The sequence below is a fragment of the Microtus pennsylvanicus genome, chromosome 1 (genome assembly GCF_037038515.1).
Source record: "Microtus pennsylvanicus isolate mMicPen1 chromosome 1, mMicPen1.hap1, whole genome shotgun sequence".
NCBI classification, from domain to species: domain Eukaryota; kingdom Metazoa; phylum Chordata; class Mammalia; order Rodentia; family Cricetidae; genus Microtus; species Microtus pennsylvanicus.
The window spans coordinates 36,404,646-36,423,704 of NC_134579.1; the positions used below are offsets into that span (position 1 = coordinate 36,404,646).

The window sequence follows — 19,059 nt, forward strand, 5'->3', positions numbered from 1 at the left end:
CCAGCAGACATTTCCATAAATCAGGAAAATTCAAAGTCAGTTCAGTCACTATCTGTTGTGTCCTGTAGAATGTCTCTCAGACTCTTTCATGAATCAGGAACCCCGAAAGATCATCTCACCTTAGGCAAGTTCAGTAGTCCTCTCTCTGTGGGTTCTCTGTGTCCAGTTTATGCAATAGTCCAGGCAAGAGCAGTTTCTTGCCCAAATGGCTATCAAACTCCATAACGAGCCTCTTCGATGCCCATCTTCCTCCTGAAGTAGATTGGTGCTGCCAGGAGCAGAGTGTCTCATTGTCATGAAAAGTCCTAAGTTATTAAAACATTTAAAATGCCATATTCTATAATCTTTGAAAGACATGAAGAATGTCTATCTAAAATATATCTCTATATATCTAGAAAATCTAACTAACATGACTACAAGCTTTACTGTTATCTGTAGTAATGGGAGCAGAGGGGCTGCGTCCCCAACACCCCAGCCGCCTGCTCGGCTAGCTTACGCCCCGAAATAATTACACGGACACTGTATTCTTTTAATCACTGCTTGGCCATTTCTACCTAGCCTCTTCTAGGCTAACTCTCGCACCTGGACTAGCCCATTTCTTATCATCTGTATAGCACCGGTCTTACCGGGAAGATTCTAGCCTATGTCCATCCTGGGTCGGAGCTTCATTGCTTGCGTCTGCCTGGGAGCTGGGAGCATGGTGTCTCTCTGAGGTGTCTGCTCCAGAGAGGAGAGCTGTCGAGTCTGAGCTCACTTCCTCTTCATCCCGGCATTCTGTTCTGTTTACTCCACCTACCTACGTCCTAACCAATAAAAAGGGCCAAGGCAGTTCCTTTATTAGCCAATGACCTTCCTCCATCAGTTATCAATGATTATCCATTAACAACCTATATTTCTTAATTATACAGTACATATTTAAATGAACTACACAATCACAATACCTTAATCAAAATCAGAATCACTTTTACATATAACAAAATTGACCGTAAATCTCTATCAATAAAGCAAAATCTATACTAATGCAAATTATTCATGTCTATATCATATCCCCCTTTAAATGTAAAAGAACATTTATAAACCATATTTGGGACCATGGGCGCAGTTTTTTCTCTCCAAACTGCTTCCTGCTGAATGGTTGCGTCGTTAATTAGGTCTTTCATGGTATAACCTGTGTGCTAGTTTCATCTCAGTTGGGAGTTGAGCGAGGCAATTTTTTGAGGGTGTTCACATCAACCTTTCAGGAGGGCGTGGTCTATCATACCAAATCGGAATAGAAGAAATGAACAGGGTCTCATCCTCTGTGAAAACAAAAGAAGACTCTCTCCAAAGCATCATATCCTTAGACCCAAATTCTGAAGTCATACCCTCATGATATCCGTTCTGGTTCCACTTGGCAGCCCATATAATGAAATGTCTCTCTGTACTTAGCTCCTTCACAGTCAAAAATTTTAAAGAAAACACAATGTACATAATCCAGACTCTCTGTGAATTTTCCATTTTTACGTGGCTTATTTTTCTTTATTTCTTTTAATCTCTTAACTATCTGTACTCTGTCTCTTTAAAGACTTTACCTTTTTTTTTAAATCATTAACTTTATTCTCTATATTCTTTTTCTTCTCTCTCCCAAGCCTACGTACAGTGTGACTCATTTAGTGGTCTGAATCTATCCTATTGTGAATCTGCTTTACCAACTTCTCCATATCTCCAATGTCATGCTTAACTTTCCACTTAACCACTCTGCTGTTATTACAGGGACCATCATTAAACATAGAGTTGGAGGTACAAAGATTGTCAAAAGCCCAGGTGGTAAGAAACAATAACGAGTTTGCAGCCCCAATCTCCAAAAAACTCACAAAACAGACTTTAATATGACAGGGTTATCACTAACTGCAGCCGTGTCTCCTGGATGTTCAGGTAATACCATGATGCTAAAGGAAAACAAGTACCTTAAGATTTACTTCAGGTAAAACATTAAAGAGTCTAATAAATCCCCTTTCCAATAATTCCCCCTTTTTCCTGTCCCCTCCCCACCATCTTCCATTTCAAAACTATATCATCATAATCATAAGCTTTTAATATGTCTAAAATTTATTTCTTTTCAAACATTTTTTCATAAGCTTCAGGGAGTCAATTGGACCTACCTAAACAGACCAGACTCGCCCAGAATAAGTATCATTTAATTCTTCCCTTATCAGTCCTGATCTCGGGAACCTCTGGGAAATTTCCTCCTCCACTCCCCCCTTCCCCCAAGAACCCACCTCTATCTTCCATCTTTGGATTCTCCTCTCTTAATCACCAGGATCTAAGATTTTTCCCAGACATAATTTTCTGCCTTTCTAGCATCTTGTGATGTCCAAGCTGCCAGCCAGCCAGTTCTGCAGATCCCAGAAAAACACAACAGTAATCAGCCACCCCAGGATGTGCTCAACCATCTCAACTCCCCGCCACCCACAAAATCAGCAACGAAGCCCACAAAGTCAGCGTGAAGCAGTCATGAGAGACCTTATGATGCCCCATTCCCACCCATTAAGACCCCCAAGCCCCCAAATTTTTATAATAAACAAAAGGGTGGAATGTAAATTATTCAGCCACAAATAAGGCTGCACTTCTGGGTTCTAGAGCCATGCATGTGCAGCCTTACTTGTGGCTGAATAATTACAGCTATACCTTAAAATGAGCAAAGATAAGACTAGACAAATATTACTATGAACCTGAGTAGACCTTAGGAAATTATAAATCTTGATTATCAAATATACCTTATTTATCAAGCATATATTACTTAGCTAAATTTTCTAGAAGCTTGATATTTACTTGTATGGGAGTAAGCAGAGTTAGCACACTATGTGGCTCCTAAGAGTTACTTTGTTTAAAGAAGCTGCCATTTTGTGCATTTACATCCTTCAAAGTCAATACAAAATTTCCCAAAGGGAAAGGCACAAAGGAACTCTCATAACACATAATGAGAATCACTAAAAATTAAAGCAAAAAGGTGCTGGAGAATTGTGATCAGCAAAGTATGTATGTCTAACTACCTATGTCTTTGTTAACCATTGAACATGAAGCTGCTAAAAAAATTTGGATAAATAACAACATATGTTCGATAAATAATATATATTTGATAATCAAGATTTATAAACTCTAAAGGTCTGCTTGGGTTTACAACAATATTTGCCTAGCTTATAATGGTACGCCATAAGGATCAGTAAAGTTGGCAATCTCTCTATGGACTGTATCTATGATTCAAATTTCTAGTATTTTGATATTAGAAGAGTTTGGGTTCAAAACCTGTTACTTTTTAAGAGTAAATCTAACAGGGGTGAAAACTGAATATAGTCCTATGATTAAACCTATTAAATTATTGCAAACTGTTATGGATAATGAAGACATGAAAATTAGTGATCAATCACCTTATAAGTGATGAAATTCTTTAATGTGTTCAGAATTATACTTGTAGTCATTCCAAATAATTAATTACAGGAACAGCCTCCTGTATATGTTTTCAAAATCAAACCTAAAACAAGTAACTAGACTTAAACAGTTTGTCTAGTTTAGATACTTAATAGATAATTGTCCTCAAATGTGATTGGACACTGTGCTTTTATTTCCCAGCCACTCAGACCTGAATAATCACACAAAATTATATTAATATTATATTAATTGAAACACTGTTTGGCCCATGGTTCAGGCATATTTCTAGCCAGCTCTTACATCTTAAGTTAACTTGCTTCTATTAGTCTAATTATTGTCACGTGGCTGTGGTGTTTTCTCATTTTTGACATGTCTTGTTTCCTCGGTGGATGATTTGCATCTCTTTGACTCTGCCTAGTCTCTCTATATATCTCTGTTAGTATTTCCCACATGGCTTTACTCTGCTAGGCCATTGGCCAAAAGAGCTTTATTCATTAACCAATAAAAATAACACCTATACAGAAGGACATCCCACATCCCTCAACTGTCTCAGAGATCTGGTGACTGTTGCATTTAAAATGCTCAGTAATAAAGCTTTTCATGATAGAGAGAAATGCTAGCTCCTAGCCGCGACCCTAATCCCCTCCAATAAAGATGAAAGGTCACAGAACTCCATCTGGAGTTTTTTTTTTAATTTATTTATTTATTAAGGAATTCTGCCTCCTCCCCGCAACCGCTTCCCATTTCCCTCCCCCTCCCCCGATCAAGTCCCCCTCCCTCATCTTCTCGAAGAGCAATCAGGGTTCCCTGACCTGTGGGAATCCCAAGGACTGCCCACCTCTATCCAGGTCTCGTAAGGTGAGCATCCAAACTGCCTAGGCTCCCACAAAGCCAGTACGTGCAGTAGGATCAAAAAAACCACTGCGATTGTTCTTGAGATCTCAGTATTCCTCATTGTCCGCTATGTTCAGTGAGTCCGGGTTTATCCCATGCTTTTTCAGACCTAGGCCAGCTGGCCTTGGTGAGTTCCCGATAGAACATCCCCATTGTCTCAGTGTGTGGGTGCACCCCTCGCAGTCCTGAGTTCCTTGCTCGTGCTCCGTCTCATTCTGCTCCTGATTTGGACCTTGAGATTTCTGTCTTGTTCTCCAATGTGGGTCTCTGTCTCTGTCTCCTTTCATCGCCTGATGAAGGTTAATATTCATGAGGATGCCTATGTGTTTGTCTTTGGATTCACCTTCTTATTTAGCTTCTCTAGGAACATGAATTATAAGCTCAAGGTCCTTTATTTATGGCTAGAAACCAAATATGAGTGAGTACATCCCATGTTCCTCTTTTTGGGTCTGGCTTACCTCACTCAGGATAGTGTTTTCTATTTCCATCCATTTGTATGCAAAATTTAAGAAGTCTTTGTTTTTTACTGCTGAGTAATACTCTAATATGTATATATTCCATACTTTCTTCATCCATTCTTCCGTTGAAGGGCATCTAGGTTGTTTCCAGGTTCTGGCTATTACAAACAATGCTGCCATGAACATAGTTGAGCATATACTTTTGTTGTATGATAGGGCCTCTCTTGGGTATATTCCCAAGAGTGGTATTGCTGGATCCAGGGGTAGGTTGATCCCGAATTTCCTGAGAAACTGAAACACTGCTTTCCAGAGTGGTTGCACAAGTTTGCATTCCCACCAGCAATGGGTGAGTGTACCCCTTTCTCCACAACCTCTCCAGCAAAGGCTATCATTGGTGTTTTTTATTTTAGCCATTCTGACAGGTGTAAGATGGTATCTTAAAGTTGTCTTGATTTGCATTTCCCTGATCGCTAAGGAAGTTGAGCATGACCTTAAGTGTCTTTTGGCCATTTGAAGTTCTTCTGTTGAGAATTCTCTGTTCAGCTCAGTGCCCCATTTTATAATTGGGTTGATTAGCCTTTTGCGGTCTAGTTTCTTGAGTTCTTTATATATTTTGGAGATCAGACCTTTGTCAGTTGCGAGGTTGGTGAAGATCTTCTCCCAGTTAGTGGGTTGCCTTTGTGTCTTAGCGACGGTGTCCTTTGCTTTACAGAAGCTTCTCAGCCTCAGAAGGTCCCATTTATTCAATGATGCCCTTAGTGTCTGTGCTGCTGGGGTTATATGTAGGAAGTGGTCTCCTGTGCCCATGTGCTGTAGAGTACTTCCCACTTTCTCTTCTATCAGGTTCAGTGTGTTCGGACTGATATTGAGGTCTTTAATCCATTTGGACTTGAGTTTTGTGCATGGTGATAGATATGGATCTATTTTCATTCTTCTACAGATTGACATCCAGTTTTGCCAGCACAATTTGTTGAAGATGCTCTCTTTTTTCCATTGTATACTTTTAGCTCCTTTATCGAAAATCAGGTGTTCATAGGTTTGTGGGTTAAAGTCAGGGTCTTCTATTCGATTCCATTGGTCGACTTCTCTGTTTTTATGCCAATACCAAGCTGTTTTCAATACTGTAGCTCTGTAATAGAGTTTGAAGTCAGGGATGGTAATGCCTCCAGACAATCCTTTATTGTATAAGATTGTTTTGGCTATCCTGGGTTTTTTGTTTTTCCATATAAAGTTGATTATTGTCTTCTCCAGATCTGAGAAGAATTTTGATGGGATTTTGATGAGGATTGCATTGAATCTATAGATTGCTTTTGGTAGAATTGCCATTTTTACTATGTTGATCCTCCCAATCCAAGAGCAAGGGAGGTCCTTCCATTTTCTGGTGTCTTCTTCAATTTCTTTCTTCAAAGACTTATAGTTCTTGTCAAATAGATCTTTCACTTCCTTGGTCAGAGTTACCCCAAGATATTTTATGCTATTTGTGGTTATCGTGAAAGGTGATGCTTCTCTGATTTCCCTTTCCTCAAAGCCATCCCACTAAAATCAGGAACACGACAAGGATGTCCACTCTCTCCATACCTCTTCAACATAGTGCTTGAAGTTCTAGCAACAGCAATAAGACAACATAAGGAGATCAAGGGGATTCGTATTGGAAAGGAAGAAGTTAAGCTTTCGTTATTTGCAGATGATATGATAGTATACATAAGCGACCCCAAAAACTCTACCAAAGAACTCCTACAGCTGATAAACACCTTTAGTAATGTGGTAGGATACAAGATCAACTCCAAAAAATCAGTTGCCTTCCTATACACTAAGGATAAGGAAGCAGAGTGGAGTTTTTTTTTTAATGTGGCAAAGTTGGCCAGTGGATGCAAAACTGCCCTTCACTTCTCCTATAGCCTCTGTCCAGACTGTGGACAAACAGGAGAGTAGGGAATTGATTGCCTTGTTTAGACAAGACCAGCCAGGTCTCCCAGGTCCCTACTCCACAGAAACATCTGTCAGATCTTCTGTGCCCAACCCTGCCCTGGGACCTCTGCCCCCAATGACCACAGAGGAACCCAGGGTGATTGTCCAGGGAGCAAGAAAGTCTGCCATTTTTAATAGATCCGGAATCTGCTTGGCCTTTGCTTCCCACTTACTCTGGTGGAATTTATGCTTCTCAGATCTGTGGTGGTGCTGACTAGGCTAATAGTTTCGTCACTTTGACAGCAGCAACCAAGGCTTCAGCTGTTCCTTCAGTTCTCTTCATGTGTAGAAATCAGGCCTCATTTCCCTAGCGCTATTACTAGGTCTAGACAGTTTACCTCGACACCAGACTCAGAAAAGAGATAAACTCACAGAACAGATTTCAAAGTAACTTTTTTCCTATTCATTTATTAAAGGAACTCACTTTACCATGAATGGACTGCTCTCAATAATCAGCCAGCTGTATCTTGCGGTGAACGACTATATAGAAAATGTTGTAAAGTTTATGGAAGGTGCGAGGATGTGAAGCTTAACTTAGATTTCTTCTCATATTCCTGATGATATTGACTGACTGACTATAGCTTTAACAGCAGCAAGTTTACCAACTCCTCCCCAAGACTACAACTGCTTTTCTCTTTATTTATAAAACTCAGGCCTCAGGCCTCACTGTCCTAGAGCTACTAGGTCTCCAGCTAAGAAAGACAAACGGTTGACCTTGCTCCCAGACTCTGAAAGGAGATAATCTTACAGATGTTTTTAACCCAGAATAATTTTTGGGTTCCCAAGCTTTTACTATGACTCAAAGGTATGAGCCCATTGCCTTTTCTGTACTGTGGATTTCAGTACAGATTATAAACAGTGGCAATGTTAATATATCTAAAACTTTGCTTGTTTGTTTGTTTATTTATTTATTTATGACAAAGGTTCTCTGTATAACAACTCTGGCTGTCCTGCAGCTTGCTCTATAGACCAGGTTGGCCTTGAACTCACAGAGATCCAGCTGCCTCTGCCTCTGGAACATTGGGATTAAAGGTATACAGCACCACTGCCTAACTAAAACATTTTTGTACATTTAAAAAATAAATTCTTATAAGTTTCAGAGAACTGTCTTGAATCCACCTCTCACAGGTCAGATAGACTCCAGGTAAGTGTTCCTAAGTTCCCTGACTCCTCTATATCTGAGGGTGGGATCTTGCTCACTTTCCCTGATCTTGGGACTCTCTTCCCTAACTACCAGGACTATGGGCCTGGAAATTTCAAATGTATACCCTCAATAAAAATTTCCTTCCAAACTCCTTAATTGTACCTCCTCTCTCTAGGCTATCTGTCCTAGAAGATATCAAATCACTACAGAATTTTCCAGCACCTTGCCAGTTTGGGGTGTTGCTTCAGAATCTGCATCCTAGAGGCTCTGAGGTAGCTAGCCCTAAATGGTTCAGTCTCACAGACTATGCCAACTCAGCCTGTACTTCTTTAGCTGTAGAAGGTTCCACAGATCCTGGACAGTGAGTAAAACAGCCTTATCCTCCTGGCCTTGGCCAACATTCCAGGTTTCTTGGGTCTCCAACAATGATACCCCAATATCAGCATATAGTAATAATAGAAAAGATTACATCACCTGCTTATCATTTATTTATTATTTTTTTAAAAAGGCTGTGATGTTAGGTATCAAACCCAGAACAAATGACTATTTGAAGTACCCATTAACATGTCAAAGTGGGCACTGGCCCCTAGGTTCTCTCAGCAACCCTCAGTCTTTACCTATTACAGGGCCTTCCTGGTTGGCCTACCCTGCCCCCTACCCTAAACCCCCTGACTACAATTAAAGAACTTGATCATTTATAAAGATGAGTATTTACTTTTGTTTCTGAACAGTCTACAATACGTTAGTGGCTCACATACATCTAGGACTTGATATCACATTCCTGTCAGGTTTAGCCTTAAAAATAATGATTTTTAATTGTCTTTCTAGTATCAAAATAAAACCTTTTAACAAATGATAATGTGTTCCATAAAGAAACCAAACTAACTGTAGGTAAAATGGAACAAGGCTGTAGCACTCTGTTAAGGCTGTCTTTTGGGAAGGCAAGGAAAAGTGACAAGGGAAGGATCCCTGTGTGAAATGGGAGAAGGAAAAAGGGGGCTCGTGAGTTGGGATGTAGCCCATGAGCAGGGACTGAGGGAGTACAAAGGCCAGCACCCTTAACAGGTCATGGGGGCCTCTGTCCAATGCCCAACCCTGGGGAAAAGAACTCTCCTGGGAGACCAGGCATTCCATTACAGAACATATATCGTATTTATCACCTATATGCTCCTGTTTATTTAAGTTCTCTAGAAGCTTGGTGTTGAACACTTGGCAAAGACAAAGAATGCAAGGGTCTTGTAGATAAATAGCCCTTTGTTGGAAAGACACCTGGTGTCCTTCTAGAGAACCGAAACTTAAATTCAGTTGTAAAAAAACGAGAGAGCTTAACCCCTTAATTCCTAGGCATGGAGAAGAGAGTTCACTGTAGATAAAAGGGAGAGCATGCTCAGAGACAGGGACATCTGGAAGAGTCCAAAGTGAACACGCTCCTGAGCCATGTGACGACAGGAGTATGGAAGAAAGGAGAGGAACCGATGACCAAGAAAGGTGAACTGGACCAAGAGACTGGCCAAAGAACTGGTATAGCCAAAATGACTGGGTTATATAGGAACCAGAGGAGCCAGGAGAAGGATAATCCAGATAGTCTGGTATCGTTTGTTAAAAGGTTTTATTTTGATACTAGAATGAAGGGCCCAAGGATAAGAATATAAAAATGTCGATTCCAGAAATGGGAATGTAGAAATAAAGAAATATGAAGTTGTAAGCCTAGGAGAATGAGAGCAGGCTGTCAGCAGCTTTCTCAGAAGCTTGAGGATTAACTATTAACAGTGGGTCACTCTGCTTTACAACCTATAGCTCTATTTACACAGTCAAAGCATCTCTCTGCAAACTGAAAGCTAGCCTACAGACATGAGCTGAGTCAACTTTTAGGAAATAGATATGTAACCTCTGGATTACGAATTAACCCTGTAAGTCCCAATTCCCCATCTGGCTTTCTGGTTCCCCCTCAGGGCCACCCAAGAGTTCAGGAATCCCATTAAACCTGGATGTTTTTTATATTTTTTAATTTGGCTTGTTGTTTTTTGGCTTGATTGGGATTTTTGGGTCGGCAGAGAGCTCGCTTTAGGAAAATTCCTAACAATCCCTGCTGTGTGAAACTGGCAGCATTGTAGGGGAGAGCACAGGGCTTCAGTAAACACCACCTGGAAGTACCAAGAAAGACAATCAATTAAGCACAAACATTAGTTTAACTGAAAAACTCTGTTAATGGAGATTGTAAAGTAAGGCAATCTGTACCTGAGTTTTACCATGAGATTGTAAAGCTTCCTCTGTTCGAACCTAATGCTTGGTGGCCCTACTATAAAAAAGGTGGGGTCAGAAACTGGCCTTTGCCACAGCCTTACAAAATCCATCTCTGGCTGTGGTCTTAGCTAGCTGATAAGCTTTTTGTGCCCCATAAAGATTTATTTTATTTTTTCCTGGAGTCTGGTTTCTGGAACAAAGTTTGCTTCTGGTTTATTAGACTTTGGTGGTCTGTCCCCATCTTTGCACAAACCCCACTGGACCCAACATAGAAGACCTTCAATTCAAAATCATTATTTTTAAGGCTAAACCTGACAGGAATGTAATGTCAAGTCCTAGACTTATGAGAGCTGCTAACGTACTGTAGACTGTTTAGGAACACAAGTAAATAGTCATCCTTATAAATAATCAAGTTCTTTAATTGTGGTCATACTAAGTATTGATGTAATTAATTACAGGGATAAGCCTTACTTGGTCCCCTGTATATATCTTCAGGCTTGAGCTTAAAGCAAGTACCTAAAAGCAAAGTATGTCCATACCTAATAGACAGACAGCCCTCAAATGCTCATAGATCTACAGAATATGGCATTTAAAATGTTTAATTAAAAAGCTTTTTGTGAGATGGGAGCAGAAAATATGTATAACTCAATAAAAACAATTAAAAAAAATAAAAAAAAATTTTTTTTGTAATAGAGAGACATTCCAGCTCCTGACAGCACCCCTATTTTCTCCAAAAAAGATGGATGGGAACAGAAGAACCTCGACCTGGAACTTGCTTCGAATGTGGCAACGTTTTTCACCTCAACTGCTGCAAAGACCCTCTTCAAATGGACAAACTGGGCACTGGGGAACCAACTGCCTAGAGTTGCCTAAGCAAAGGTAGACTTCCCACTCCACAGGAAGTCTGTCGGACCTTCTGGAGCCTGGCAAACCTAGGACTCCCAGCTGAAAACTGACGTTGCCCTCAGGCCTCTGCCCCCAATAACTATGGAGGATCTTTGGGTGGCTGTCTAGGTAGCCAGCAAAGTAAATCTCTTTCATTTTAGTCGCTAACTCAGGTAACAGAATTTATCCTTCTCAGAACTCTGAAGCTGTTTGACGACTAGGCTAGAGGTAGCTTTGTCAATCTAACAGCAGCAACCAGGGCTTCAGCTGTCTTCTCAGTTCTCTGTAAAATTCAGGCTACAGGCCTCACTCTCCTAGAGCCAATACTAATTCTAGACACAGTTTTCCTCATAACCAGACTCAGAAAAGATATAAACTCACAAAACAGATTTCAGTATAACTTCTTACCATTACTTTGTTTAAAGGAACTTACTTTGCAGTGACTGCTCTCAGTGATCAGCCACCTGTATTTCCTGGTGAATTAGAAAGAAATTCTTGTAAGCTCCAGAGAATTTAACCAATTAAGTTTGAGATGACACAATTGTTCCCCTTAGCTATGCTTGAAAGGAGCCTACACTTTCCTCTCTGGGGTTGCGGCCATTTTGTACAGATGAACAACCCCATGCATGTGGTATAATAAACACTCCTTGTTCTTACATACTATCTGAGTCTGAGGTCTTCCTTCAGCATTTCCTTGGACCCTACAGGAACAGTCACAGCTGTTGTAATAGGAGCTACGGGGCTGCGTCCCCAGCACCCCGGCCGCCTGGCTAGCTTATGCCCCGAAATAACAACACACAAACTGTATTCTTTTAAATACTGCTTGGCCCATTTCTATAATCTTTGAAAGATATAAAGAATGCCTATCTAAAATATATCTATGTACATCTAGAAAATCTTAACTAACATGACTACAAACTTGACTATTATGATTATCTATTAACAACCTATATACATTACATTTTTACATAAACTACACAATCACAATACCTTAATCAAGAGCAGAAATACATATACATATAACAAAATTGACCGTAAATTTATATCACTAAAGCAAAATCCATATCAATGCAAATTATTCATACCTATATCATATCCCCCTTTAAATATAAAAGAACATTTATAAACCATATTTGGGAACATGGGCGCAGTTTTTTCTCTCCAAACTGCTTCCTGCTGAATGGGGGCGTCGTTAATGAGGTCTTTCATGGTATAACCTGTGTGCTAGTTTCATCTCAGTTGGCAGTTGAGCGAAGCAATTTTCTGAAGATGTTTACAGCAACCCTTCAGGAGGGCGTGGTCCATCATACCATATTCAGTTAGAAGAAATCCACAGATTCTCACCCTCTGTGAAAACAAAATAGGAAACTCCTTTCCAAAGCATCGTGTCCTTAGATCCAAATTTCAAAGTCAAGGCATTTTCATAATATCTATGTTGGATTAGTTCAGCAGCATTTATAAACAAATATCTTTTAGCAGCTGTTACTCCTTCCTCAGCATTCAAACAATTCAAACAGAGCATAATAGCATACAGTATCAAGATTCTCTGTGTATTTTCCATCTTTGTGCATTTTATTTTAACCTCTATTTTGTTTACTTTTATTTTTTGCTTTTTGAGACAGGTTCTCTGTATCATTGACCTGGATTAAGTCTGTAGACCAGGCTACCAGGCTGTCCTTGAACTCTCAGAGATCTGCCTGTCTCTGCCTCCCAGACATTGGGATTAAAGGTGTAGCTACTACACCTTGAACTCACAGAGATCTGTGCCTTCTAGGCACTGGGATTAAAGGCGTGTGCTACCACACCTTGAAGTCACAGAGGTCAATCTCCCTCTGCCTCCCAAGTGTTGGGATTAAAGGTGTGTACTACCACACCCAACTACTCTCTTTCTTCCTTTTTTTTTTGTTTGTTACTTTAAGAACTTCAACTTTTAGCCTGCATATATTTTTAACACACAGTAAACCATTTAGAAATTTTCTTTGTCTTTGAATCTCTCTTTACTGTATATCTCTCTTTTTCTGACCACACTAAATTACTGAGCAATATGGGTGGGATTAAAGCCGTGGCTTTGGCAGCTAGATCCAGCCCATTCCTTAGCTTTCCAGCCTCATGGCTGAGGTACTGGCTGTAACCATGTTTACTGCCACAACTCTATGGCATTTCAAGGTCCCTGCCAGCAAGCGAGCTTCAGCAGCCTGTGCTTGCAAACTGCATGAACTGCCTGCGTAAAAGAGTCAGAGTTTGCCCTGGCAGGACAGCCCAGAAAGCCGGCATTTTTAAACAGCGCAGCTTTTTTCCTGCTACGGCTGAAAATCGAAAAGCATGCATTCAGCTTTTCGTCAACACCATTTAAGTGTTTCGTGGCAGGACGTCTTAATGAGCTGCAGGGTTTTATAGCTAAAGCTGAGTCAGGAAGCCTCTCTTAGATGAGAGGGCTTGCTTGCCTCTGGCAAGCAGAGTAGACCTGAGAAATTGTTGCAACCACGTCAGGTGCTATTCTGTTGTAATAGGAGCGACGGGGCTGCATCCCCAGCACCCCGGCTGCCTGGCTAGCTTATGCCCCAAAATAACAACACACAAACTGTATTCTTTTAAACGCTGCTTGGCCCATTTCTATCTAGCCTCTTCTAGGCTAATTCTCACATATTAATTTAGCCCATTTCTTTTTTTTTTTTTTTTGGTTTTTCGAGACAGGGTTTCTCTGTGGTTTTGGAGCCATTTCTAATCATCTGTGTAGCACCACTAGGTGTGCTTACCGGGAAGATTCTAGCCTACGTCAATCCTGGGTTGGAGCTTCATCGCGTGTGTCCCAGAGAGCAGAGCTATCGCATCTCGCATCTGCCCGGGAGAGGGGAACATGGCGTCTCTCTGAGCTCACTTCCTCTTCCTCCCAGCATGTTTTAACCTATCAGGGCCAAGCAGTTTCTTTATTGCTTAACCAATGAAATCAACAGATTGATACATGACACTCCCACATCACACATCCTTCCTTTTTTTATCTATTTATTTTTCTTTCTTTCTTTTTTTTTTTTTCGAGACAGGGTCTCTGTGGTTTTGGAGCCTGTCCTGGAACTAGCTCTTGTAGACCAGGCTGGTCTCAAACTCACAGAGATCTGCCTGCCTCTGCCTCCTGAGTGCTGGGATTAAAGGTGTGCACCACCACCACCCGGCTTATCTATTTATTTTTCATTCAAGGGGAAGACGGCACTTGTTTCAGGAGAAGGGAAAGGAGGACACCATTGCAACGACTAGAAATGCTGCCCTGGTGAGTTGTCAGCGTCCAGCTCGGTGAGCCACAAAGAGCTCTAACACAATGCTTGCCCTTTGCAAGGTATGCTGACATCTGGTCAAAGCATCTGAGAATTATAGCAGATTTACCTCTTTCTGGTGTCTTAGTTACTTTTCTATTGCTATGATAAAACACCGTGATCAGGCAGTAGTGGTGCACACTGTTAATCCCAGCACTCAGGAGCCCAAGTTAGGAGTACCTCTGTGAGCTTGAAGCCAGTCTTGCCACCAGGTCTACACAAAGAAACTGTCTCAAAAATAAATAAATAAATAAAAAACACTACGACCAAGGAAACTTGTAGTAGGAAAGGTTTATATGGACCTATGGTTCCAGAAGGATAAGAGTTCACCATGGAAGTGTGGAGGCAGAAGGTAGCTAGAGCAGGGAGCAGACTGAGAGCTCACATCTTGAACTACCAGCACAAAGCAGAGAGAGTGAGTTAGAAATGACATGAGTCATTAAAATCTCAAAACCTGCACCCAGGGACATATTTCCACCAGCAAGATCATATCTCCCTAACTGCCCAAACTGGGCACCAAGTGTGTTCAAACGTCCAAAAGTGTGGGGACATCTCATCCAAACCACTCCAGCAATCAGCGGCCTGCCTGCTGTCTCCATCAATGTGTTTGGTAACTGGAAAGGATGACCAGAAGGCAGGACCGGTGGTTATCACACCTTCCCTTTCAGTCAGGAAGCTGGAAATGAGCTCTGGCTATAAACCATTTTCTGGTTCCCAAGGTCTCCTGAGCCCACTGTTATCGTTCATGGCCAGCCGAGGCTGGTCCCAAGAGGGTAGCAGAGGGTGGCCAGAGACTGAGGCAGGCGGGCACGCAACAGACAGAAACACCATGCCATGCCTAAAGAACTTGGGTATAGAGTTTATTTAGTGGGTTATAGAGGGGGAGGGGAGAAACAGAGAGATAGGGAGGGGGTGGAGAAAGAGAAAAAAGAGGAAGAAAAAGAAGAGAGAGGTAGAGGCTGCATCTTCAGAAGAAGGAAGGGGAGAGAGAGAGAAAGTAAAGGCCAGAGATCTGCTTGCCTCCTCATTGGGAATTTGGGGGGATTGGGATGGGTGGGACTTGTCTCTTAAAAGGGACAGGGTACCCAGGTGACAGGACAGGCCAGCAGATTACAACACTCACTACCTTTGCTCCCAGCCTCCTCTAGTTTAAATCAGGGCACACTTGTATCTGTGCCTCAGAAACTTTTCTTCAGTCCAAACACCCTGCATGAAACCTCTGAGAAGTAGTGACATACACAGAAGAGAAAACGAACAGGAGGCCCCGGAGCTGAGAGACTTCCCCTGAGACAGCCTAAGCAGTGGAGATCTGGGTTAGCTCTGTAATTGTTTCAGGCCTGGACACCATCAAAACAGTTTGGATGGTCCTGTAGCAAGGCAATCAGAGTGTAGGGCGATTAGTAGTCTCAGGCAGGTTCTTGGAAAGCCACCCACTGATCCCAGTCCAACTCAGTTCTTTCTCCTGTGTCTTGGCGTCCTCTTCCTGCCACACACCCTGGACCTCCCCCCCCCCCCAGTGCCCACTGATCACAGAGGTGCTGGCTCTGCAGGGATTGTCACTTCCCTAAGGCACCTCCCACCTAGATTCCCTCCAGCTTTCTCCTTTTCCCCCTGAGCTCTGAATCTGCTATCTGATTCTCAGCACAGACTGAAGTAATTTCCCAAAACCAGAGAAATGAAACTGAAACTAAGTCTGAGCCGACTGAGAAATGCAACGGGGAGGGGGGAAGAGGGAGCCTGGGAGCTAGTAAGAGGGATGAGGCCAGCAAAACAAAGCGGAGCACAGGATGACATCATCACGACTGAATCTGCTCTTCCCATCACCATGCATTCTAGAGCCAGAGAAACATTGTACACCATGCTTGATCCCAGCTACAAGAGTCACCAGCATTGACGAGGTGCTAGCCACGGACCCTGCCCTCAGCCACAGAAACAGGTCAGACCCTGTGACAAGACTGCTCCTTAGAGAACGCACAGGGAGCACGGTGTTAGACCTGCCAGTTCCCAGCGCAGGCAGCTTGGGGAAAGGGCTGCAGTAAGCAAATCCCTGTGTTCTGAGGAGAGGCACTCACTTCCCTAAGATGGGGGATGTTCTCTGCAGTGCAGGGCTCTGCTTTGAAAGGTGCAATAGGGCCCAGGGTCTGCCCCTTCTTCTCCAAGAAAGCCAGCACCTGTCACCCTCACCAGTCTGGCAGGAGCAGTCTGCTCAGCCCTCAACTGCTGTCACAAGTTGCCCAGAAAGGCTGGCAGGGTTCCTGGGTGACTCCCGGGATGGTTTGTCTCTGTCCCTTTCTGGTGCTGCAGGGATTACCCCATGAAAAGGAAGGCTAGTCTAGGCTCTATTCGGCTAAGAGGAGGTCACACTGTTGGAGTGGAAGGTGCTGCACAGAGCCGGGCTGGTCCTGAGGGGAAGCACGCAGCCATGTGAGCTGGTGTCCATACAAATGGTCTTGGTGGGTTGCACCCAAAATATGCAATTTCCAGAACGTAGGACCCAGCCAAGCCATTCCCCTCCCACTCTGCGATGAGTTTCGTTTCTGATCTCAGTTTTTGAGGGGCGGGGGTGGGCAGCACGCTCAGGCGATTTCACTAAGTTTCAGTTCTCCCTGGGGAAGTAGGAGGAGCCAGCACTATTTAAAAGATTGGAGTCGGCAACTGAACTCTCTTGCTGAGCAGTGTCAGCGGAGTGGTAAGTACAGCACAGGATTCTGTGCAGAGCTAGCGGATACCTCTGGGTTCCTTGAAGATTCTGGAGGGCACTGTAGGACATTGCTCAGTGCCATTAAAATTAGAGGGTGAGTGGCAGCTCAGGTAGTTACTGGGCTAGACACAGCGGGTCCACCCCGCTACTGATTTCAGAGGCAGTCTGAAACAACCTCACAAATCCTATTATCTCTGCTAAAAGGCAGCTGGAGAGGGTGGGATCCTGGGGTCTCTGGAATCTCCGGAGTCTGGGGCTAAAGCATAGATGAAAGGTTTCAGATCCCCTGCAGCATGGGCCAGGAGCCCCTGGGAAAGCAGATGGTAGTCTCTTGTTAAGGGTGGGAGGAAACAGGTGACTCAGGGACAGGCTTTGAAGTACAGGTGGGACCGCTCTGGGGACCCTACTGGAAGGGTTGACAGGGCTGTACATTCCCAGGGTCTTTCCAGTGCTTAGACAGGAAGCCCTACATCTGCTCAAAGTGCAGGGTGTCCCACAACCTTCCATTTCAAAGGCTCAACAGCAGGGGGACATGGAGGGCAGGAACTGGGAGATAAAAAGACTCCTGAGTCTCTCTATGGCCACTTTAACACCCAGACAGGCCTGGGAAGGCTCCCACTCTTACCATCTCAGTTTTCCTGGACAGGCAGGGTGGTTAGGGGTTCTGAATCCTATTCCATGCTGCTCCTGTTTACAACCAGGCTGAGGATGCTTTCCCAAGAGGATAAAAACTCAGGGGAGCCCCACCATTGAGATCTCTGTCCATAATAAATGGTAAATAGCACATTAGGGCCATTGGCAAATACCCCTGCCTCCTATAGAGTTGAGGTGTGGCCAATCAACCCAAGGACAGCACAAACCGGCACAGGCCTGCCTGGGGAGGGATGCTTAGAGCCCACCACACCTGGTTACTTGTGTGTGTCTGATGTTGAACTTCAGATGAGGCAGGAGCCTGCATAAGATGTGGTAGGGCTGCCCTGATGGTCTCTGTGCAATGGGATCTGCAGTGTGACAGAGTTAGGAGACAGGAGGCAAGGGTATCCTGTAGCTCCCCTGCAAAGTAGGGCTGCTCTACTGCTGGGAGTAGCTTGTGCTTGACTAGAGCAAGATCTAGATGGCCAGATGCACTCACCTCAGGTTGGCAGTGCAGGGGGCTGCCCAGGACATTGAAGGAACAGAGGGGGGTGTGATGCTTGAGGTTGCTGTGCTCCTGAGATCAACCAAGTCTCAAAGGTGATTCAGAAGAATTGCATATGCTTGTGATTTGCAGACAACACATAGGACTTAGGTTCTAGAAAAGGACCAGATGCCTAAGTCTTGTTTTGAGTGGTCACTAGGAATCTTTGATCATGGGCACAAGGCCCATGATATCACTTGATTGTGCAGTGAAATTGACCAAAACAAGCATGAACCAATAGATGAGGCACAAACAGAGGGTAAAAGGGTATTTATCCTGGTGCCTGGGACCCCTTGTAATATATTAGGTCTTCCCAAAGCAGCAGGAGGAGAGCTGTATCTGAAGAATTTCCTAGATTAACAGTCTCTATGAGCGCCTTTAGAATTACTCTTCTTTCATGATTCCCTCCCAAGTCAGAAATAAACACCTGCCTTTCCAAAAGGAGAGGTGATGGGTGATGCTGTCAGGAAGCGCAGACCCCTGGGGCTGGTAAGAAAGGAATGGAGGTTGTAATATTGTTATCTCTGTTGTGAATCTTAGCCAAGGTCTGAAAAATTGTTTTCCAAACCTTTCTAACTTAAAATCCTCATTTTCCACAGTATTCCCAAGAAGAAGAAATCAAAGATGGTTCTTAGCACAGAAGAATCTGGAAACCCTGCTTCAGTCACCTTACCCAGTGACAAATTGCCCAATGGAGAGACTGACCTTGAAGAGAAAAACCAGGTATGACAGGTGTCTATCTGAAGGCTGATGCTTTATGTCACACCCCCTGGAGGTGGTGGCTTCCTTGACCTTCCTGGGGCACGATGCCAATGTGGGTCTGCTGTTCACTTTGCTTGGGCTGAGGTAAAACCAATGACCCTCTCTTGTCC

The 19,059-nt window shown here is 43.1% G+C and overlaps 1 protein-coding gene across 3 annotated transcripts in view; it reads left to right on the forward strand.

Annotated features, from left to right (window-relative positions):
* The first annotated feature begins 16,092 nt into the window (after window positions 1-16,092).
* Window positions 16,093-19,059, forward strand: part of Mx1 (MX dynamin like GTPase 1) — a 28,036-nt gene continuing 25,069 nt past the window's right edge. Inside the window, exons 1-3 of one of the 3 annotated variants that reach the window (XM_075961400.1) lie at window positions 16,124-16,245; window positions 16,928-16,998; window positions 18,787-18,910. In XM_075961400.1, the coding sequence (XP_075817515.1) occupies window positions 18,812-18,910 (99 nt within the window). In that variant the 5' untranslated portion in view covers window positions 16,124-16,245; window positions 16,928-16,998; window positions 18,787-18,811. The other 2 variants (XM_075961390.1, XM_075961410.1) reach the window with 2 other exon arrangements.